The sequence below is a fragment of the Fundulus heteroclitus genome, chromosome 6, assembly GCF_011125445.2.
Source record: "Fundulus heteroclitus isolate FHET01 chromosome 6, MU-UCD_Fhet_4.1, whole genome shotgun sequence".
NCBI classification, from domain to species: Eukaryota; Metazoa; Chordata; class Actinopteri; order Cyprinodontiformes; family Fundulidae; genus Fundulus; species Fundulus heteroclitus.
Genome location: NC_046366.1, coordinates 11995452 through 12020020, shown reverse-complemented (window position 1 = coordinate 12020020; position 24569 = coordinate 11995452). Strand labels below are relative to the sequence as shown.

The 24569-nt window shown below is 42.6% G+C and overlaps 2 protein-coding genes across 2 annotated transcripts; one reads left to right on the top strand and one right to left on the bottom strand.

Annotated features, from left to right (window-relative positions):
- Positions 1-960: 960 nt before the first annotated feature.
- On the top strand, positions 961-9705 carry cactin. The gene is made up of 10 exons (XM_021322641.2): positions 961-1332; positions 2819-3428; positions 3527-3622; positions 3703-3848; positions 3947-4109; positions 5929-6043; positions 6787-6979; positions 7066-7188; positions 8546-8916; positions 9016-9705. The coding sequence occupies exons 1-10, from the start codon at positions 1004-1006 to the stop codon at positions 9504-9506; spliced, it is 2637 nt and encodes an 878-aa protein (XP_021178316.2). The 5' UTR covers positions 961-1003; the 3' UTR covers positions 9507-9705.
- Positions 9706-10982: 1277 nt separating this feature from the next.
- On the bottom strand, positions 10983-22884 carry sema4e (semaphorin 4e). Its single transcript, XM_012874680.3, has 15 exons — positions 22587-22884; positions 19857-20166; positions 19568-19713; positions 17316-17378; positions 17138-17236; positions 16932-17031; positions 16733-16843; positions 15939-16090; positions 15623-15810; positions 15375-15531; positions 14994-15216; positions 14784-14902; positions 14535-14692; positions 12815-12861; positions 10983-12683 (listed from the first exon to the last, which is right to left on the bottom strand). Exons 2-15 carry the CDS (start codon positions 19966-19968, stop codon positions 12232-12234), a joined length of 2127 nt encoding a protein of 708 aa, XP_012730134.2. The 5' UTR covers positions 19969-20166; positions 22587-22884; the 3' UTR covers positions 10983-12231.
- Between the last annotated feature and the right edge of the window lie 1685 nt (positions 22885-24569).

Here is a 24569-nt window from a genome sequence, read left to right as displayed (position 1 = left end):
TAACATTTTGACAGTATTTAAAAAAAAACTAAGTGTCAATAAATACATAAATGAATGAATTAAAAGCTTCACAAACCACTCGGTGTGCTTTAAAACGTTTGCAATCAACGTAGTAAGTTGATTCTAAGGTCTTTAATTACAATGACCATTATTACCAGTAGTTGGAGTTTGTCTTCTTTGTTAGGTTTTGTTACAAAAACAGAAGGAAATAAAAAAATATGCGTTTGGACCGGATACATGAATCAAAAACGTCTAAACAAATTTTAAGCGGCCCAGAAAGAAAATTTGTATGACGTTTTATTTCCAAGTGGGGAAAAAAAAGAAACAATTCTATCCACCTCAAAATCCAATTAGCTTGGTATGTGTTTTGAAACATGGTGATATCTCCACTTCTGGCAGTTTTTTATACATAAATCCATGTACAGTTACATCCATATGTTTTGTGTGTTATTGTAGCGCTTTGAACAATAAAACAAATGCAATGGTCAAAAGACCTAGAAGAGTATCATCCAGTAAAATCCGTGCATTTCAAATGCCATAAAATAAAATAACATCTAACATTAAAAGGTGTCCAAAGGGTGCTTACTGGAGGACATTATATAAGGTGGCTTTATTAATTAAATATCCGTCACAAATAGCACAATTATTACTGCTTGTGCAGTGCGTCTGTTTTTATATATGCTTTGTAGTTTATTGTGACGTATTGAACTTGCGCCACAGTTTCTACAAGGGCCTTTGTAGGTGTCTTTTACTTGCCTTTGTGATTGTGGACGCTAATTTGATCTTGGAAATTTGTGTTATTTTTCCCCATTGGGTTTATTTTTTATTATATAACAATATAATATATATATATATATTAACATATTTTCACATGTTGTTGGCGCAATGTTTATTTGCCCTCTAAATTATGGCAGTGATCTGTCCTCTTCTTTTAACTAGTTCATACGTCTTATTTACGCGACAGAGTCTCTTTCGGACCCCTCCGTACAGCAGTTGGTTCGCGATGGGTTCGAAATCGCGACGTAGGACCCGGTCCAGGTCCAGAAGTCTGGGTAGAGAACGACGAAACAAGGCTAAAACGAGCAGATCCCGGTCTCCGGAGGAGAGGAGAGGCCGCAGCAGGTCTCCGGACGCCAGGAGAGCCGCCCGTGGACGGACCAGATCCAGCAGCCGCGGCGGCGGCAGCAGCAGCAGCGGGGCCTCAAATCATGGATCCCCGGTCCGCCGTCGGCCTCAGCACCGGGGCCGATCCGGGTCCGGCAGCGGCTCGGAGGACGACAGGCGGCAAAGAGAGCAGCGTCGGAGCAGCAGATCCCAGGCTCGATCATCAAGGTAAAGTCTACGTCCTGGGTTCTCATACTTCCTGTTTGAGAGCTTTAAGGTGTGTTTTTTTTAGAAGAGAAACAATAAACTCCCAGGTAATCACAATGTTTTTACCTTTTATTATTATCATTTAACTTTAATATGTTAGCTTATTTTTCTGCTGCGCACAGTGGCAAAGCCAGCATGGACTTCAGCATGTTGATCACTGAATATAAGCTGATGATTTGCTCACTCTGTGCCGGTCTGCTGCAGCTAACCGGGCTTTGTCCTAGTTATGGTGTCCAGTACAACATTTTGTTTCATCCTCAAAAAGAGTGTTTGCTGTGATTGCTACAACTAAGGAGGATACATCGCTACGTGTTTACATCGATTTAGGTGGCACGCCAAGGATTGTTGTGTAGAGGAAAGGGAAATGCTGAGATGATGATGATGCAAGCAGATACTGTATGTTGGCAATAAAGTGTTTTTGTATCCTTTGAATGAATCAAAAGGCTCAATGAGAGCCTTGACTTAGGGCAGGGCAATATATCGAGGTTTTTAAAAAGGCAATGTGAGACTTCATCGTTTATGTCGAGATGGTCTGTGTTGCGTTAGAATGAAACATTTATTTATAACAGTGGGTTATTTTTCAGTCGTTACTCATATTTATGTACAGCTGTTTGTTAAAAAAAATGCCTGTCAGACATCTGGGATAAAACAGAGACGCCTTTTTATAGGCAGAAAAACATGTCGAGATAAATATCATATATCGGCATTGAGCCTAAAAATATTGAGATTTATCTATTTATATTTGGTCCTTATCTGACTGACATCCTGTGGCAGAGCGCTTCGTTTTGCACCTGGAAAAAGTCAGGGACCAAATTTACCCGCAGAAGAGTCCGCCAACATACCTTTAATTTAAGGGGATCTTTGCAGAAGCTTACTCCATTTTATTTTTCTTTTCTTTTTTTTTTATTTATTTAATCACCTCACTGATGCTGAAAATAACTGCTTTTGATTATTCTTCCCTCAGTTACAACATTTGCACTGAAGAGTGTTGTTAGCATGACCTGTTTTTTGTTTTTTTTTGTTGTTGTTGTTTTTTTTTTTTGGCTTATGAGGTCACTCATATTTCCCGTTGCATATTCGAACCAATCATTCGAATATGTCTGCTGGAAGCAGGCCTGGTTTGCAGAGAGGCCATCTGACAACACAGAAGAAGAGAATCCGTTGCTTAAGTTGAATCATTAGACGCCCAAGGCCGTTCTTGGACGCTGCTGTCCACGCCCTGAAGGGTCAAAAGACGTTTTGAGACTAGCGAGATCAATTTAATTATTGAGCAGGTGGTCATAGTGTAAATGTTGATTGGTGTATGAACCATTGAACCTTTCAGAGGTTTGGATGTGAGCTTAGTCGTGATTTCCATGCTCTATTTCTAGTTGTGTGGCTTTGCATGAAACAGCACTCGTGTTTCTTTGGCATTCAAACAAATCGTCATTTTGTTTTTCTCTCTCAGCCCCGATTCAGATAATTCCAAGATGAGGAGGAGGAGGAGGAAGGAGATGGAGAGCCGTAGATCCTGTGAGAGAAGGAAGGGAAGGTCTCAGTCCGGCTCGGACTCGGGCGGCGGAAGCAGCGACAGAGAGAGGAGGAGAGGGAGACGAAGTCTTGATCGGGGGAGTCCACCCAGAGGCAGAGAGACAAGGGAGCGGGACAAGGAGCGAGTGAAGAGCAACAGCAGGGACCGGGAACGGAGAAGAGACAGAGGCAGGGAGAGGGAGAGGAAGAGTAAAGACAGGGAGCGAGGGAGGAGCAAGGGGAGCAAAGAGAGGGCTGATAGGAGCAGAGGGAGGCGGGGCCCCAGCCCGTCTGACTCCTCGGAGAGCTCGGATTCGGACAACGAGAACCTTGCAGTCAAAGAGAAGGAGGATATGAAGAAACAGAGGGAGCTGATGAAAGCCCTGGAGACGCCAGAGGAGAAGAGAGCCAGAAGGCTGGCGAAGAAGGAGGCAAAGGAGAAGAAGAGGAGAGAGAAGATGGGCTGGAGCGAAGAATACATGGGGTACACCAACGCAGACAACCCGTTTGGCGACAACAACCTGTTGGGCACGTTCAAATGGCAGAAAGTGAGCGCTTTACCGACCCAAGTGTGAGCCGTCGTTTTTTTTTTTTTTAACCCAGACGTTGTTTAATCCCATGATTCTTTGCTGCGTTTGTGCCTCAGGCGCTGGACAAGAAGGGCATCGGCCATCTCAGCGAGAAAGAGCTGAAGGAAAGAAACAAATGCATTCAGGAGGAGAACCGCAGAGAGCTGCAGAAGGTAAGGGACACCGGAGCGGTGCGTTTCTGAAGGCCGGTGGCGGCGACGTGCTCAGTGGTGACGGCCGTCTCCTCCTTCAGGTGAAGCAGCTGCGGCTGGAGCGCGAGCGCGAGAAAGCCATGAGGGAGACGGAGCTGGAGATGCTGCAGAGAGAGAAGGAGGCGGAGCACTTCAAGACCTGGGCCGAGCAGGAGGACAACTTCCATCTGCAGCAGGCCAAACTGAGGCCAGTGCGCAGCAGCGTCTTGGTCACATTAACTGCAGCATTTATAATGCACTGAGCTGTATTCACATATTTGTCCAAAAAATAAAATGTCCTTTTAGGTCCAAGATTAGAATTCGCGACGGCCGTGCGAAGCCCATCGACCTGCTGGCGAAGTACATCAGCGCGGAGGACGACGATCTGGCCGTGGAGATGCATGAGCCGTACACGTTCCTGAATGGACTGACCGTCACCGACATGGACGACCTGCTGGAGGACATAAAGGTCGGTGGCCACGAGCCGGGCTGACTGGAAGCCGAATGAGCTCTGCAGCGCGTTGGAAATGCATCTATGACCGCATTTTGTCACGATACAGACCAGTGCAGGGGAACAGTAACGTCAGGTGTAAGATTGGTAAAGTGAGACATTTAAAAAAAAAAAAAAAAAAAAAAAAGTCTGAGAAATGCCATATTTTTCGGACCATAAGGCGCATCGGGTTATAAGGAGCACTAATTATTCTTCCCAAGTGTGTAATATCACGTGAATGCGCTTCTAGTATCGACATTCCAGTCAGGCAGTCCTGTAGACAGCTCAGGGGTCCGATCAGGCAGTGACACAGTGCACCGTAATGATCTGAATATCCACTGAGCGGAGTACTTACACATTTTAACGGATTTCTTAGCGCATTGTACAACATAAAATCGGTCAGTGAGCACAACGGTAATCATATATAAGGAGAACAATCAAGTTTTAAGGATTCTTAAGTGCGCCTTATAGTCCGAAAAATACGGTATGTTCTCGCAGCATTAGACCGTGAGGATGCTTGTCTTCAGCAGGGTCAGCGAAGCAAGTTAGAGCTGACGTGAGGATGCTAAATGCAGAGACTCGTCCTCCTGCAACATTCGGCTCTGGGGCCACATGTTGAGGGGTCAGTGTTTCCACAGCAGGAAGTGACCAGAAGGAGCAGGCTGAGCTGCCTACGGGCGCCCCTAACTCTGTAGCAGACAGCATGACCAGGCATGGAGAGCGCCGGGGATCCGTTGTGTATGTCGCTTTTTCAGCATCCAGGTGGAGAAGTCAGGTTGTTACTAGAAGGAAGATCAGCTAACCAGTCAATGCTGTTTACTGTGTGTGTTCTGATATGCTGCATAGCCTCTACCCAAAGCCCAACAGAAAATGATGAATGAAACGTGAAAACCAAGACAGGGCAGTTTTGCTCATCTATTAATTAGACTTTCAGGCATCAAAGACGTGTTGCAGCGTGTCGTTCCCATCTCCAGCCCTGGAAATAAAGCTGTGATTGGGATGAAAACCTTAGACTGAGAAAAGCAGGGAAAAATGTGGCAGATTCAATTTAGTTAGGAAATCTAAAGCTGTTATTGATGGATTCTTTAAAAAAAAAAGTACCAAGAGTTTCTAAAGGGAAGAATTCTGTGGCTCTAAATAAGTATTCTTTACAGAAAAAAGGCCAAAAATGGCATTTTTTTACGTTCAGATCAAAGCAGTCATTCTTTATAAAGGCCCAGAAGCTCCATTGAGACCTAAATAGGATTAGGAAAACAAAGGTTTTGTTATTGTATTTTTATCCATCTGTTTTCTATACCCGCTTATCCGTCCAGGTCGCGTGCTGGAGGTGAGGGGGTGGGGCTGGTACATAATTTCAGTGGTCATTGGGCGAGAGAGGCGGTACACCCTGGTCAGGGGTTTAAACCCCGGATGTTAAGCAGTGCTACCAACCGCTCCACTGTGGAGCCCATTTTATTTTTAGATATTTTCCAATCTTATTTAGGTCTGTGGTGTCCATTTGTGTTCGGTTCAAATAAAGTCCAGTGCAGCCAGTGGCCTTCAGAAGCCACCTCATCAGTAGACGTTCGCTGTGTGTGAATTTAATCCCAGAACATTTTAACTCGTGAACTCTCTCCAGTTAATATGCATTAATTTTCTGCTCATCATTAGCACAGAGCGTGGACCCTCGGCACAGTTTAGATTTTCTAGAATCAGGCCCCAGCCATCATGTCTTTGTTGTCATGCGGGCTGATGTGTGTAACACGTGCTTTAACCTCACGCCTCCTCTGAACCGTGTTTCTGGTGCTCCGTCTGAAAGGTGTACATGGAGCTGGAGCAGGGCAAGAACGTGGACTTCTGGAGAGACATGACCACCATCACCGAGGATGAGATCAGCAAGCTGAGGAAACTGGAAGCGTCTGGCAAAGGACCCGGTACAGACCTCTTTGTGTTGCTGAGTCCATATTAGAAAAGAATAATCTGGTAGTTACTGAACTATTTAACAAAAGCCTTTTCTGAGGGAACTTGGATCTATAGTGCAAGAAAGGCAGAGTATTGGCAGGATTTGAGTTTCTCTGGCTTTCTCGCAGCTGCCTGCCATTCTTTCTTCCTGCTTTTAGAGTTTTGTCCTCTTGTTAATTGCTAATCTGAGATTCTTGTCATTTAGCTTGTATTACCGGTAAGATTCAGACAGTACATGTCTACATGCCTCGGTCCCATCGGTAGCATCTGGTGATGAAAAGCCATCGATGGGAACAGAGGTATTTCTTTATGATAAAAATCATCCCGCTGCTGTTTGTGGACAATAAATCTTTCTATCTAGTTGATTTGTCTTTTTTTTTTCTTGCTAAGAGGGATTTACTTGTTTCTGCATCCTACGAATGGACAGTTTAAACGTCCATTGTTGGCAGTGTGTTGTGGATCCATTGCAGTTGAATAAATCACGTAGATTTCAAAGAAATTGGGAGAAAAAGCGCACAAACTTCTCCCCCCTTTAGTTTAGTTAAGGTTTAGTCTCTAAAAAAAACAAGTTGGCTTAGCTTGAAAATCAAAAGCTGCTAAATCCTTTTGGTAATTTAAGTATAAATATCCCAGAATGAATAATTTACCTTTTAGCCGAATATGTTGGGAGTAAAAAGCAGACCTTTGACACGTTACGCTTCGCTCCGTCCTGCAGGGGATCGACGCGATGGCATCAACACGGCGGTCAGCACGGACGTCCAGTCCGTGTTCAAAGGGAAGACCTACAGCCAGCTGCAGGCGCTCCACCTGAACATCGAGGGGAAGATCCGGGCCGGCGGCTCCAACCTGGACATCGGCTACTGGGAGAGTCTGCTGCAGCAGGTTCGGGTCTACTTGGCCAAAGCCAGGTGGGACAGCAGCCGCGCCCGGCGGGCTTCAGCACTGAAACGCGCCGGCCCGCCTTGCTCATTTGTGTCGTTTCGCCAACGCTCAGGTTGAGAGAGCGCCATCAGGACGTGCTGCGCCAGAAGCTGTTCAAGCTGAAACAGGAGCAGGGAGTGGAGAGCGAGCCTCTGTTCCCCATCATCAAAGAGGAACCGAGGAGCGAGGAAGACGAGTAAGTCAACGCCACGGCGCATACGGCAGCGTCTTCACAGACCTTCACCTTTTCAGAATTTTGTCTCGTTACCGTTGCTACCGAAGTATTTCACTGGAATCTTCTAGGAAAGACCCCCCAAAAAAGATTAAAATGACACATTTATTCATTTATTTACTAAATACATCTGAAAAGGATGGCGTGCATGTCTATTCAGCTGCCCTGAGTGGAGTGGTAGCCTAGTGGTTACAACATATCGCATGTGTCCCGGAGGTTCTGGGTTCAACTCTCACAGACTGCCACTCTGGGTCCCTGAGCAAGACCCTTAACCCCAGACTGCTCCCCGGGCGCTGCAGAGAGGCAGCCCACTGCTCCCCAACGGGATGGGTTAAAAGCAGAGAACAAATTTCGTTGGAATATACATTGCCATGACAATTATAAAGATAATGATTGATTGATTGATCCCATCACAGTTACAGCTAAAAGTTATTTCCAGTATGTGCCTAACCAAACATTTAGCCTTTTTTTCCTGCAAAATGGCTCAAGCTCAGTCAGATTAGATCCGTTAACATTAATTTTCAGGTTTTGCTACAGATTCAGAATTGGATTTTGCTCTGGACTTTGACTGGACCATTCGACTGCGTGACGAATAGGCTTTGATCTAAACGATACCGCTGTACGTCTGAAGTTTTGTAACCTTCTCCAGCAGGTTTTTTTCTTCCTGGATTGCCCTGTGGCGGTTACATTCATCTTCCCTTCAGTTCTGACAAGCTTACCTTACCCTCTTAAAGGAAATCATGATCTGAGGTGCTGCCGCCACCATTTTTCACCCGGATGATGGTTTGTGCTTAGGGCGATGCAGTACAGTGCGTTTCCCCCACACATAGAGGATTTTCTTGATCTCTGCAGCTCCTCCAGAGTCACCATGGGCCTCACAGCTGTCTCTCCTTGCCCGGCCCTTTAGATTGGAGGATGGTCATGTGGTCCTGGTCCTGCTGGGATCATTTCATGCTCTTTCCCCAGTTTGACTAATTGATTGAACGTTGCTCTATGAGACGTGGAAGGCTTGGGATATTGCCACTGTTTAGATTTTATTTAGTTATAGCAAAGTAAAGGGGGGTAGGATATGAATTCCCGCCACACTTTACTGATTTTATTTCTCCAAAAAAAAGATTGGTTTTCATTCAGTGTCGCAATCATGCAGTACATTGTGCTAAGTCACCCCAAATCCCAATAAAGATCACTGTGGTCGTAAAGTGACAAAACAGGAAGAAACCTTCCTCTCAGGTACTTTTTGCAAGTTACTGTAGAAAAGTAAGATGGAAATAACCATGATTTAAAAAAAAGAAAATCTAACACAAAGCCTCTCGTTGTTTAGCGATGATGATGAAAGAGCACAGAGGCAAGGACGGGAGAGGACCGCAGAGGAGAGCGGCCCGTCCACGTCGTCCTCCCGGAAGAACAAGAGCAGAGAAACGGAGGAGGATGACGAGGCAGCGGGCCCGTCCACCTCCGCGGCCGGGAGCCAAGATGAGGCGAGAGGGGAGAAGGACGAAGGCAAGGACGAGGCGGTGGAGGCCGTGCTGACGGAGGAGGACCTGATCCAGCAGAGCCAGGCGGAGTACGACTCCGGCCGCTACAGTCCCACGCTGCTCACGCAGTCTGAGCTGCCGCTGGACACTCACACCATCACCCCGGAGGAAGATGCGCACAGGCTCCAGCTGGCCCGCCGGCAGCTTCAGGTCACAGGTACGGCACGCCGCGCTCAACACGCCGCATAGGCGTTATAAACGCGTCAACATCAGGCGCCCCGACGTTCATCTGCGTTTTTTTCTCTCCGCCCCTCAGGTGACGCCAGCGAAAGCGCCGAGGACGCCTTCGTACGGCGAGCCAAAGAAGGCATGGGCAACGACGAGGCCCAGTTCAGCGTGGAGATCCCCGTCTCCGGGAAAATGTACCTGTGGGCCGACAAGTACCGTCCCCGGAAGCCCCGCTTTTTCAACAGGGTCCACACGGGCTTCGAGTGGAACAAGTACAACCAGACGCACTACGACTTCGACAACCCGCCGCCCAAGATCGTCCAGGGGTACAAGTTCAACATCTTCTACCCCGACCTGATCGACAAGCGCTCCACGCCCCAGTACTTCCTGGAGCCCTGTCCCGACAACAAGGACTTTGGGATTTTGAGGTTCCACGCCGGCCCGCCGTACGAAGACATCGCCTTTAAGATCGTGAACAGGGAGTGGGAGTACTCGCACCGACACGGGTTCCGCTGTCAGTTCGCCAACGGCATCTTCCAGCTCTGGTTCCACTTCAAGAGGTACCGCTACAGGAGATGAAGGCCAACTCACCGGCATGGACAAAAAACCTCAGGGACCAGATTATGTTCACGGAAACTGGATGATTCGGTTCTTTTTACAGTTCAAAGCTGCTCTTACATAAAAGTAGAGCTTCAGCTACAAACTCGGTCATGTTGTCTGACAAGTAAAATGTAAATGTAGTTTAGTAAATACACATTAAAGATGTTTTTCACCTCTTGCTGTTTGCAAGCTGTCATTTATTGATGCTTTTCTGCTTGAATCTCAAATTTAAGGTGGAGTTTGCCTGCAATGGGTAAAATAATTAAACATGCCAAAATTTTTCTGCCTAAATATATTTTTATTGGGGACATTTAGATAAAATTTACAACCCGACTTATACACTTATAGAAAGAAATCAAAAGAAACGGGTCTATAAAACTGGTTATGCAGAATAGGGCAGCACTGGATATAGCAAATATATCGTCGATGCAATGTCGGTGTGCGTAATATTAGTTTTGCAAGAGCTGTTTGAAATCCAGTATTTGTTGGGTAATTGGTTGAGAGTTTAAAAAATACACATTCTGCGTCCTCATAAGACGAAGTATCAAGGAGCCAAAGGGGGCTGGTAGCACACGAGGTGGACCTGGATGAGGAAAATGTGGATTTTCTACAACTCACTGCAATAATTGCCTGTTAAATATTTAGTGTAGGATTTTCTGACGTGCTGCCCTCATGGGGGATAGTTGGAAAGGCACAGGGGAGAAGAGTCTAGGTAATATAGGAGTGCATCGGGGGGACTACCTGCTAATTCCAAGTCGTTCTGAAGCTTGGTTGACGGTTTATGCTGAAATTAGGTCCGTTTCCCTTCCAGATTATGACATTAATGGTGCATTTAAGATTAGAAATGCATCGGTAATTAACTGTGTGGTTTGCAGTAAGCTTGCCAGTAAGAACTCAGCTTCTAACCATAAATTGCATAATGTGTGATACCATCGTAAGAGAAACTTTATTCATCACTAGAACTAAAATATTTTTTTCACAGATGAGAAGCAGGGTTGCTTTCTAAATACTGACAGATTGCAGCTATTTTCCAGCTACTTCTCTTTGTGTCTTCAATGCATATTCCCCACACCATACCACTTTTTTTTCCTCACAATCTAATTTCTGGATGCATTTCTTTCTGATTTTCTTGCATGTGTTGATCACTTGGGTTGTTGCCGACATCTGCAGCGAGTTTCATGTCTGTAAGTCCGTAATATTGATGTATATCCAGGGACAAATGTCTGACATTTATTTGTGCACTGTAATTACAGAACCAGAACTGTGAAGACAGAAGTGTTGTTTGCGTTTGTCAAAACGTGAGCGGTCATGAACAGAAAAACTGATTTACAGCATCAGATCACTCCCAACAGCTGCTCCTCCTCGCATTCTTCAAAAACACAGCCGTGCCAACATAAATAAAATCGAATTGAAAAAAAAAAACACAAAACGGATTTGGAAAACAAGACAGAAAGCTTTTTTTTAATTCAAAAATAAAAAACTTTATTTCAAAAGAATAAACTCTTTCCAGATGGCAACAGGGAACAAAGTGGCTCAATTACATTTACAGTAAAAAAAAAAAAAAAAAAACTGAAGAATCATCGGGACTGTGGAAAAGTAGAACATTTTGCACACAAAACAACACAAAAGCATTTAACTTGTGCCAATTAGAAATAAAACAAACAAACAAAAAGAAAGATATGAGCTTTCTGTAAAAGCCTCCTGCATCGATCAGGTCAGCTGACCAAGGTTTTTTAAGAGCTACTGCTTAGAAAGTGTAATTGAATAAAAGCAAATGTCTTGGAGCATCACAGTAAAACTGATTATACAGTAGCATGCAGCAAATACTTACCCTACGGCGCAAACAGTTCTGCCATAAATTATGACAATTTTTCACAAGGCCTTAAGCTAAAGCAGAAACACTCCTGTCAGCATCTTTAGCCAGATTTGTGTACTACTATCCCCCCCCCCTCCCTTACAATTTCAAAGTTAAAGAAATATAGAAACTTGTAATCTTACAGACAACAAATGTTAGCAGGATAACTGCTCTTAATCCGTAAACATAGGGCTGATGTCTCGTTGGTTTTAACGGAAGGGTTTGAGTCCAACTGGATCACTACGTTAGTAAAATAGCAGAATGGGTTTTATTCTGACATCGCAAAATGAATCCCGACAGACGAGAGACAAACAACCTCTTTTAACACAGGAGCACAATTTTAAAGACAACTCTAAATCCACAATTGACAACATCAAGAAGCAAAAGCTGAATGTTTGGCCCCGTAATCCTTAAACCCTACAAATCATCAGCCCGAGACGCCGAAACAAAACACTGTGAGAATACAAATACACCCTCCTACTAAAAACACAACAGCAGATTTTTACAACTAATAAAGAGTTTAGAAAATTAGACTGTATTTTTTTACAGGTTTTCATACGGCTGTTTCAGGCTTTTATCATGTTTTTTTTCCCCCCATTTATTTATTTTATAACAATCAAGGCAATAAAAGTGTTGCTGAAAAACTTCAAGAAATGTGTCGTATTTTACCTTACTCCCTTAAAAATATATATATATTTTTACACTGAGTTATTCCAAATAATTTTTTTTTTATCAGTGTAGTAACATGTTAGTCGTGTTGGAATAGCCGACTCATCATTAATGCACTGCTCAGACAGGAGAGCTTGTGGTGCGTCATGCTCCGCTGAATCACACGGTGCGCTCCTTGCTCTAACCATTACCGTTCCTCATCGAGGTCTCCTGGTTCCGCTGCGGCTCTTTTCCCAATTTGCAAGGCAGGTAGCGCTTACAAAACCTCCAGGTTAGAAGAAGTAGGATAAAAACAGCAAGCAGGACGATTACAACTATCAGTCCAGCGTTAGTTGAACCGGCGGTCCGAGCCTGAGGATCTACAGTATCAATCGTGCGTAAGTCTCTGGAGTCGACGCTGACCGAGTAATAAGCTACAGTGGTCGTATGGTCGCCACTTTTGGATTTCTCCACAGACAAGCAGCGGTAAAGACCCTCGTCGCTAGCTGAGAAGCTTGGGATGAATACTCTGTCCTGATGATACGGGAAATTATCCCGCGTCCAGGAGATTTTTGCCAGGTTGGATGGGGAAGAACAATTGAGCTCAAACTTCTCTCCAGGCCTAAAGGACAGCTTCGTGGGCTCGACGTGCTCTGAAATCAAAACAAATTTATTTTATGACTTAACAACCCATAACATACATCATAGAATCTTACAACCCAGAGTTCCTTTAAACAAAGACACTTTGAGATTTTTGTTGCTGCACCAGAGTGCACTAACTCACCTTGAGGGCAAAGAGAGGGGTTTCCTGTCATATCTTGGATTATTGCTCTTAAAAAAAAGGAGGAAATACTTGTTTAGTTTAAAATGGACAGTTACAGTACCTTGTAAATTATTTATAACCCTCAAACTTTTGCCACAATAAAACTTAAATGTACTTCATTTACATTTTTTTCTGATGAACTAACACAGAGTAGCACATGATTGTGACCTAGTAAGTAAGGAAGTAAATACAGAGGCATGCGGCCCATCCCCTATAGCAGGGTTTCCCAAACGTTTCAGCCTGCTAACCCAAAATAACAATGCCAGAGACTGGCGACCCCATTTCGGTGAAGAAGATTCATTTTCTCTTCTAGAATTTCTGGTACGTTATAAAATTACAAGAACAAAGTAATACTTCTTAGAGAAACTATTGCAAAAAAAAGTGCAGCCTTCCAAAGGAGTTAAGACGAGGAACATATAGTAAATACTTTATATTCAAATGCTTAATCTTTTAGCACATCGGCATCAAATCATTTCGCGACCCCAAATGAATTCCAACTACCTTTAAAGTAATAATAATTAACTAGAGTCCATCTGTCTGTAAATGAACCCCAGCATGAATCCAGTTGTTATGCAAAGATCTAATTCAGAACATTAGTGAATAAACAGCATCAGGAAGATTAAGGAACACAGCGGATGGATCAGGAAGAAAGTTGCAGAGAAGTTGAAAACAGAGTTACGATTTAAAACAATATTGCAGGCTTTGAACAGAGCTCTGAAAACTGTTCAACCCATCATCTGGAAATGGAAGGATTACAACACAGCTGTGAAAACCTGGCAAGACATGTCTGCCCCCCTGCACTGACAGGCAGGGGAAGGAGAGCATTAATCTGAAAAGCAGCCAAGAGGTAAGAGAGGAGCCGCAAAGCTCCACAGCTCAGGTGAGAGAATATGTCGGCAGGACGGCTTTTAGTCTTTAGCCTTTATGAAAGAGTGGCGAGAGAAAAGGCCAAAGGAAGGCCCGATTCAAAGTTTGCCACAAGCCGTAATCCTTGGATAGGAAACTTTTTGACTAATCCGGATGATTTGATTGAATTTGACTTTGTAAAGTGCCTTGAGATGACATGTGTTGTGAATTGCTGCTACATAAATAAAATCAAATTGAAAATTGAATATATGGGAACCGGCAACATTATGGAAGATGTTCTGGTCAGATGAGAGCAAAGCTGACATTTTTGATCCGAAGACAAAATGCTGCATATGTTGGAAAACAACACTTCACAAGACCCTGAACACACCACGCCTATAATGAAGCAAAGAGGCTTTCCTTTACCAGGAACAGGCTAGCTGTTCAGAGGTGAAGGGAAGATGAATAAATAAAATACAGGGGATGTGTGAAATAAATCCAGTTAGAGCTTGAGATGTTTTATAGAGGCGAATGAGTAAGGTTTAGTCATTTCAGTCTGCAGATGTTCAGAGCTTGTGGAGACATGCAGCTGCAACTGCAGCAAGAGTTGCTCCTCAAAGTGTTGAGCCAGATGGGCTTTTCAGATTTCTGTTTCCAAAACGGTTTTAAAACCACGCGTCCTCTCACTTCCACTTCACAACTGAACACTGCTTGAGATCCTATTGACATGCGTTGAAGCTTGTGGCAAAATGTTATATTAAGTATAAAGGGTATAAATACTTTTGCAAGGGACTGTTTAAATTGTGTCCACTGGACGTTTTGGAGAGCTGCCTACCTCTGTGAACTGGAAAGAGAAACACATTTGCTCTCCTCGGAGTCCCATCCACAGTAGGGATCTCTGGCTAAAACACAGTCGACGCAGGTTGACGACCTCTCACAGTTAGCTGGCGCTATTTGGACAACACTGACATCAGAGCCGACGTAAATCTGACCCTGCACGAACACAAACAAACAAAGCAAGCAGGTTGGCACACTGTAAACCCAAATAATGGAGATAGTTAAGAGTACTGTGGCTTTAAATTACAGTTTCACTGGAAAACTTGAGAATCTTGACTGGCTGAGTAGAGTTAAAGAGTTGGACTTCTTCTATGATGAACATCTCTCCATCTTTGCGGTCCAAAGCCTTCAGCAGAGTGCCCTGGTCTTTTCAAAAATAAAACAATGTGTTTGTGAACTATTAGGGAAGTCTGCGTTTAAACAGAAACTAGAAATAGAGCGGGACACGAGCGCTCACCTGTGCCTATAAACATGACCTTGTATTTTTCACCATCCGAAGCTTGCACTTGGGTCACGATGATCTGCGTGAACGTGGCTCCGCTCCGGATCAGCACAGGTCTGCCTCCTATTGGCTCGATTGCCTGGTCCATGAGGGGCTTGTCTCGGATGAACTGAAGGGTCTTGTCTGGGAGATCCAGGGTCCGATTTATTTTCATTGTAAGAGCCTCTTTGTTTATGCACTGGTGAAGGAGGAAGGGGAGAGAAAAAAAAGCAAAAAAACAGTTAAAGGGTTCCAGAGGAACTGGCCTCCTGCTGAGTCGACTCGTGAAAAGAGGAATTGAGATTCTGCTTTGGTGCAAACACTTCAACACACGTTTCAGATTAAAGGTACACTCACAGCTCCAGGCCGAGGCCGAGGGACCTCTCCGGTGTAGACCACCCACTTTATAAAAGAGGTTTCTACGATGGCCGGGGTCTTGTACTTCCCTTCTGAAAACACTTTGTGAATGTCGAGCATGCGGTACGTGCACACTGCAGATATTTTGGACGTGTGCCTGAAAGGGGCATCCAAACAAACGTGAGGGTTAAAAAAAACAAAAAACAAATCAAACACTAAGAACGTTATCTTTGCTGGCGAGAACGTACGGCTGCGCGGTGAAGACGGCGTAGAAAATGCACTCCTTCCAGTGAGCAGGGGGCAGAGAGGAGTCACACCAGCGGTATGAGTCCTGGATAATGTACGGCAGGAGGGAGCCTGGAACTGGACAATCCAATCTGGCTTTGAGGAAGGATGTCCATTTCTTCTGCAGCGTCCTCTGACCTCCCAGATCCCCCTGCGGGCACGAAAGGAATCCGTTACAACACAAGGTCGAATGGAACCAGGGTGGATGCGAAATCCAGCAGCGGAAAAAGGCAGCTGAGGAGGAAGTGCTGTTTATGTGTGATTGTCGCGGAGAAAAACCTTGCACACACGGGCCACGCGGGACACCGCCACTTTGCTGAAGCAGTCGAACTCCACGGCGGTCTCGCTGAAAAAGAGGTAGACCTTGTCGTCGTCTTCGTCCTCGCTCTTCTGACTCTCTGGCATCCAGGCCATGGAAACAAAGTTTGGGTCTGGAATAGCAGAAAATAAAAAGAAATTTGCTACCAGTTATGAAGGTGAAAAGGTCCCTTTAACCACCTGGGTCCCCTGGAGTAATAAATAAACGCATAAAAACTGCTCTTTTAAAGAGAGCCATACTGACATATTCTATAAATAGGTATCTCTTGTAGAAGAGACGCTGAGTCTCAAGGGATTCACCTGTATAAATGAAGGATTAAAAATGGATCCCTTTTTTTACTAATTTTATTTTTAGGATTTTTATCCAAGCATTGAATGTCAAAATCACACAATAGCACTGATTCTGATTAGTTTTAAATTTCAAAGCAATTTTCCCCCCATTTATGCAAATCCGCCAACTTTCAGAACAGCGGATTTTCAACTACTAGATAAAATTCTGAAAAGATTTTAACATCTGGAAAACTGCAACTAAAAAAATCAAACTGTAATGGTGGTGTAGTTAAGAAATGTATTTTCCAATGGGAATAAATGGGATGTTTAGTTTTAAAAAGCATGTGAAAAATGTGAATACAATGAAAAATGCACCCAAACTTTCCTATTTTTAGCCCAGCTAAAATTAAGCAAAAATCTAATTAAAAAAAACACTCAGGGAGCCAGGAAGGTTGTAGCCGGGGAACATTTAGGTTGCAGGTTACCATAAAGCCAGGAGCTTTTTATCTCGGTGCGTATGGAGCTAGAAGAGCTGCGCATCAGGACGGGCTCAGAGCCGAGGAAGTTCATGGACGTGGCAGAGTAGAGGTCATCCTCTGCCAGGAAATGAGATTTTCATGAAAACATTGCAATGCTGCCTCCGAGCTTTCCTCAAACCTTTCATGATTCATCATTTCTACGTACCAATCATAATGGAGGCATATCTCTGGAACGGATCAAACGGACACTTTCCTTTGCCATCCTCATCAGTATCTGTCAAAGTCAAGTTTCTGTCTGCATAAGACTGGAAAAAAGAAACAGACAGTGGTGAACCTTGACCTTATTATACAAGTCCTCAATATAATCAATATGAAAAAAAAAAAAAAAAAACAGCTTTGAACTGATCTTACCATGTAGCGACATGCTGGATCAAAAGCATTGGTTCCACACACGTACATTTTGCCATCCTTCATCTTATGAAGTATTCTGATATAGTTCTTGCACTCTGTCTGGAATTTCAAGAGATATACAAATTATGCAGCAAGTTATAAATGATGCGACGTGTCAGTTGTAACTAAAGCCACCAACCTGTTCATCTTTTCCTTTTTTACCACAATCTGCCACTTGCTTCTGTGAAACCTTCCACGGTATCTGAAAAGGCAGAACCACAGATTTGTGTTCATTTTAAATCATTACATTTTTCCTTTACATAAAAATCACGTTTTTCCACGTCAACTAAATGTTTTTTTTAGATCAGTGAGTCTCTAAACTCAGCAAATATTACATTTTCCAAGTAACGCCACACTGCCATTTTCAAGCAGTAATACAACACTACCTGGTTTGGCTTCATTCCACTAAGAAAAAAAATATACAACATCTATCCACTGACTGCATATTTGATCGAAGTCTGCAGGTTAATTTTATGTTCCATTTAACTTCAAAAACACCAAATTATTCAACCCCCTGGGAGATTAAGAATCAACCATTTAATGGTTGTTTAATTTTATTTAACAAATAGTTTCTTCCATTTAGAAGTATAACTTTTATTATTTTGGAGCTGCCTTGCTAGAATCCTGACTACAATCTGACAAAGAACCTGTGGAGGGAAGCCAAATATTAGGGTGATGGCAAAAAGGCCTTCTAACCTTAAAGACTTGAAGCTCATCACCAGAATAACAACATAAACTGTGTCTGATTGATTTATCGCTAACATAATGATTCCCCTATATATTGAAATGAGAATAAATTAATTTCTAGATTCCATTTAATGTCATAAAAGCAGAAATATTTTCTTTCAAAACTGGTTCTTTTTGCCTTGTTTTATTATCTTTTTTAGAGATTCTTGTCTCATTCTGCAATAGAAACAAACTTGCTGGTCTAAAATCTAAATCTATCCATGAGTATGAAAACATTTTGCCTTATCCATAAAATGCAATGAAACACTGTTAAAAGAAAAACAGGTTAAAAGAAAACTGAAGCCTAAAACTGTTGGTGTGTATTAATAGTAACTGGACTGGAATTGAGATCAACAATTAGCATTTTTCATAGTTTTTCTTACAAGCACCTCGAGCATGGATAACTCTGCCTTGTACTCTAGGAGGAGTTATTTAACCTATTTCCACTGCACTTCAAGACATTAAACGCATCTTAAAACTGAAATTACCGAAGAGTGAACGAGCCAACCCTTGGTTGTTTTTTTTCTTATTAGCTTCACCTCATAATTAAGTGGTCTTTTATTTACGCGGCAAATGAAGGACATCAAAATTACTTCTCAGGACCACTTTTGTCATGTGGTTTGTCACCTTGGGTCCTGAAAAGTCATTCTACTAGAGACACACGTATATATATATATATATATATATATATATATATATATATATATATATATATATATATATATATATACAGTGGTGTGAAAAAAGTGTTTGGCCCCTTCCTCATTTCCTGCTCCTTTGAATGTTTGTCACACTTAAGTGTTTCGGAACATCAAACCAATTTAAACAATAGTCAAGGACAACACAAGTAAACACAAAATGCAATTTGTAAATGAATGTGTTTATTATTAAAGGTGAAAAAAAATCCAAACCATCATGGCCCTGTATGAAAAAGTGATTGCCCCCTAAACCTAATAACTGGTTGGGCCACCTTTAGCAGCAACAACTGCAACCAAGCATTTGCGATAACGTGCAATGAGGCTTTTACAGCGTCCTGGAGGAATTTTGGCCCACTCATCTTTGCAGAATTGTCCTAATTCAGTTACATTAGAGGGCTTTCGAGCATGAACGGCCTTTTTAAGGTAATACCACAACATCTCAATAGGATTCAGGTCAGGTGTATATATATATATATATATATATATATATATATATATATATATATATATATATATCCAACATAAAATGTGGGTTGCAATGAGGCTCAGTTGTCAGATAAAAAGTACATTTTGAAATTAACAACCAAGTATTAAACATACTTTATATTAAGCCCACATGCCTGTTTTAATTTTTTTTTGTAATCGGTTTAATGTAAAATCCTAATCCTAAATGTTTTCCTTATATATAAGCGAAATATCATCTCTATTAACAGAGATACAAGCTTTAAACATCAGTCTGTGAGTGTAATGAACCTATATAATGTGTTTACCTCGGCTTATTGGGTTACTGAAACAAATTACTTTTTGATAATTGATAATATCTAAAAACGTTCAATGAGTGGGAATACCTTTGCAGACACAGACTCAGTCCCAAAAAGTCATGTCCCACAGCTGTTAGCAATATCTTACTCATCTTTTAGGATAATTATTTTTTTTTGCCTTAACAAAACAATGAAAGGGTCCTTACTGAAGTAATATTCTTGGAGATGTTTCTGAGGTCGAGAGCGAACACTTTCTCTCTGGCCCCCACCAGCAACAAGTCCAGGTCTTCCCTCAGCAGCATGGTGGAGTAGTTGGACACGCTCTCCTCCCGAAACAGAAGGGCATTGTTGCCTAGAGACAGTAGAGCGCTTAGCTCGGCATTAAACCAGTGAGTCAGTCCAGACTCACAGCAACATGAGGGCAAACGTGAGCCAACACACTCAAAAAAAAAAAAAAAAAAACAAGGTTACACAAAGAGAAAGAGCAACACTCACTATGGTAGGGCACCGATTTGCGTGGGACACAGTCCAGCGGTGGGTCCTCCGCGAGCATCAAGGCCGCCGGCAGCAGCAGTCCAAAGACACCGAGGGACAGCAGCGGAGGCATGGCTCCTTTTGTTCAATTTAAGAGGAATTTGGGGCTTTATTGTTTCCAAAACAGTCATTCATACAGGGATAAAGACAGCAAGGGGCATCTGTGACGTGATGAAGTCTGCGGGGCACTGGCCCCTTCACCGGCCCCGCTCAGCAGGCCGTCCATGGTGAGACGGATGACACAGGCTCGAAGACACAAAGCCAATGAGGCCTGAAAGAGAGACGGTCGTATGAATATCGCTATGAATGCGCAACATTTCAGACCTGAGACAGAGGAGGTCTAAAATGTGTCCAGCCAAAGACCAAACACAGGATGTTTAAAAAAAAGAAAGAGAGAGAGAGAGAGCTGAAGTCAGCACAGCAGTAATTCTGTCAGAGCCATAGTGATGTTAATGCAGAGCCATGAAAAGCCTTCAGCAGGGTGCAGGGATGTCAGCCTCAGCTCCTCCGAAGCACACAGCGCTGCAGCACGGAGAGTCTTCACAAAGAGTGGCAACCTTTTTACCTCAGGCATGTTGCAAGAACCCAACTCTGTTTGGTTCTTGCAACAAATGCCCACATGCTCACACAGGAAACTCAGTGGTTTGACAGCCATCACTTCAATGAGAACGCTGTAACCGCAAAAATACGCGTTCGGCAAAATAGGCATAGAAACGTCTGACTGAGATCTGCTGAATTTAGCTTACTGCTAAAAGTTAGGTGTGAGATAAGAGTCAGGCTATAGAAATGGTTGCAAATAAATAGAAGTCCTCTGTAAGTATGGGAAACACGAATGTGTGTGTGTGTGTGTGTGTGTGTGGTAACTGTGTAGGTGAACGTGTTGAAACGATGAGCCTCGACATGTCAGAGAATGCGGGCCTGAAGAGATGTTTTCAAGTATACTGGACCGAAGCCAGTTTGATTTAAAATCTCTCAGCATGTGCACACACACACACACACACACACACACACACACACACAGTGGCGTTACTGTGCACCAATAGTGGTGATAAGTGCAGGGGGCACTTGAAGAAGGTTTTCAAAGGAGGGTTAGGATGTCTTGGTGGGGGTGGGAGCCACTGCTAGTCTCAGGGTTTCTGTTATGTTAACTGTAATACGGTTTAAATATATTTTTTAGGACCTGTATGATTTAAATTTAAGATCTACAAGAATAATAATTAAAAAAAATATATTTGACTTATTCAAATCTAGTTGATAGTTTGAGCAAATTACCTACAACCTAAATGGGTGGGGTTTTTTCAGCTCATGAATGTGACTTTAATGCCTAAATTATCTGAATTAAGCACCTTCCAACAGTAATACAGCTTTATGAACGTTACTGGGAACAGGTTTTAGCAAACTATTAATATAAATCAGGTTAAACTGTTGCCCTCCGGAAAGCGCCTCAGGCTATGTAGAGGCCATCTTTACGGCAGAGCTGCAGTTGCAGCGGTTAAGACCTCACACACTTGAATCTGTTTTCACTTTATGTGGGAGAGTGCATAATGGCAGATAGAGCAAGTTATGGCCTTTTTAATTAGACCAGGCTTTTGAACTGTTTTGGATGCATTTTATCATGTATTTATTTGTTCTTTAGTACAATTAATACTTTCCAGTTTTTATGCATCTCTGCAAAGAAGTCATGCAATCTTTTTATACTGTACCCGTGGACATCACAGACAATAAAGCTCTTACTATTACTACTGAAATGCCTTATTAAATATTTAAATATTGCACCTACAGTATTCTGGGGTTTTTTTAAACTTTCTCCTGGCTTAAAATTGCATGATATGCCAGGAGGCAAGTTCAAAGTCCATCAGCCAGAGATAGAAATCCAACAAACAACATCAGGGCAATTAAATTTTTTTTAACAGAATAACCATGAAAGAAGAAACAAAAATTGATGCAAATATAAAAATTTCAACTTTAAGACTTTCCAAGGCAATAGAATAGCATTGTTAAATTTAAGGTTTTTAAAGATGTTTTAGTATACATCAACAATATCCTGCTATATATATATATATATATATATATATATATATATATATATATATAAATAGTGCAGAGTGGTAGGGCAAGTACAGAAGGAGTGATTTAGAGTCGCCATAGTATGAAGTTTAATGAAATAACAAATAAAGCTTAATTAACCACAAACAAAGAGGTACATACATAAATGTTGCAACATCTAGAAGTTTATTTTATATTTATTTTATTAATTAGATTTTTTTAAATTATGGGCCGTTAACTCCCCCTTTTAGTGGCACCACTGCTGAAATAATTATAAAAGCGAGAAAGAATAAGTCAGAAGCAAGTCTAAAGTTTTTTTTTTTTTTTTTTTTTAACTTTTGTTTGCTTATTTTTTTTAATATATATCCAATACAAAACTCCTCAATTTAGCATTACGATCCCCGCTGCCCCCTCAGCTGGTCGAGCTGTCAACCAAACCCCGGCAGAAGTTTAAGGGAGGCAGACTGCAATCCTTCCGTGAATCTCTTACCTGCGCGCACAAACGTCCTGGATTGCGGAAACTCTGGTTGCAAAATAATGCCAGCAGCACCTGCTCGGGTTGCTTTTTAACCCCCCATTTCTACAGCAAATAAAGTATTCGCAAGAACAAATACAACGAAGTGAAACAAAGTGCACGCAACGTACCTTTTGAGACGCGTGAATCCAGTGTGCTGCTTCTGCTTCTCTCTGGAGTAAAAAAAAAAAAAAAAAAAGGCTTCTGAGGCTTCCGCAGCCCCGTCCTGCCCGTCCCAGGCGGGTCCTAATGAGCGCACACAGGAGGGGAGCTCAGGTGCCCTGAAAAGCGTCTCTGAACTCACACCCGGCTGTAAAAATAAAGCATGCGAACAGCTGTGTGGTTCTTGTCTCGTTGTTTTTTTTTTTTTGTTTGTTTTCTTGGCTACCGTCTTCTTCAAACCGCCGTTTAGGAGGAGGCGGCTGAAGGCGCTGACCTCTGCTCCGATCACGCTCTCGTTGTTTCTCAGTTACTGTGGTCAGACGCTAGAGGGCGCCGCTGATCCTCGCCTCAGACAATGCAGCCAGAGAGCTAAACGTCATCTACACACGGGCGGCTGATTTAATTATTTGTAGCTGTACAAAAAAATGTAGCCCTACAGAATAGCAATTGTTCTCTCTAAAAAGTATTGTAAAGAACAGGTAAAGTAGTTGAAGACCTCCTTTGAAGCAGACGCTTTTAGGGCAAAGGTGTTTGTTAAAATGGAACTAAAGTGAAAGTTCAACTGAAGAAACTCTGCTTACTTCCATCCAATTGGAGGCCTGTCCGCTTCTGTCACATCCAATCTGCTCCTGGCCACACCTCCACGAAGTCCAATCAGCATCCAGCGTTCTACTTAAAAACTGCTCCATATCATCCCTCAGCCTGCTTCTCAGCAATTGCGAAAACACTGATCATGTCAGACTTCGATTCGGATGACCCTCAACCCACCTCCATCCCCTTCTCCACCATAGTAGCAAGTTCTACCAGGCTTCGTCAATGCACCTTCATCCTCGTTCCTAACAGACTGATGTTCCTCCTGGACTCTCTGGAGTTTTCCGCAACTCCCTCGGTCCGGCAGAGACCACCATGTTGAGCCCGGTTCTGCCAGAGGTTTCTTCCCAAATGGGGAGTTTTTCCTCTCCACAGTCGCTTCTCGCTTGCTCAGCATGGACAGCTCTCAATCTAAGTTATCGCCTCTCAACCAACTCTTGGACTACCTACTTTATCTATCTCCACTCCACCACCAGTTTCAGACCCGGGGGAAATATCCCTACTCTCATACATCTGTTTTGTATATTAAAATATAAATCAACATTCATGTTTCCTGCCGAGGTCTGAGCGCCAAACTGAATTTGTATCAATAAAACTCTTCTAATTGATTCCCTTTTCTCTGTGAGTTTTTCAGATTGAAATAAACATATATACGAGTGATCATTTTCATTGAATTTTAAATACATAGTCCTGAATCATTTCAATGTTCCAATCATTTATCAAACACAGAGTTTGTGAAAACAGACTGACCAAAGTGTGCATTCATTTCTATACAGTACTGATGCCTTCATTTATTTTATTTGTTAGCCTTACTCATCATCACAATATCAGGCCCATAGGCCCCCTTTCCATTGAAATTTTTTTCTTTGACAAAATCAAAAGAAAAACACTAAAGTAACAAAAACCTTCACACGTGAAAACGAAGGTTGTCTCACGTTGTTTGGTTCTGCTCCTGGAAACAATAAGTTACCGGATCTCTGATGATCTAAGGTGTCTACACGTTTAAAGTTGCTCAGAAGCGTACCTCTGCCCAAGAGCTTTATAGACCAAGAATTTTAAAGTTTATCCTATTACAAAACAGCAAGCAAGAGGAGGGATTCAGTAACTTGATTAAAAAAATTCATTTTCCTAGTGTTGGTCTGGACTCTGGCAGCAGCATTTTAGATGAGTTTGAGTTGTAAAGTTTGAGTTGTTGCAGTAATCTAACCTAAAAGCATGCACCAGTTTTTCTTTATCCTGTTATTGACAAGAATCACATAATTTTTGCAATCTTTAAAGATTATGGCAGGTTAATTTAGACTTTATGCGGTCTGAGCTCCAATCCAGGTCTGAGCCCAAAATAGGTTTACCTGCTGAGTGTT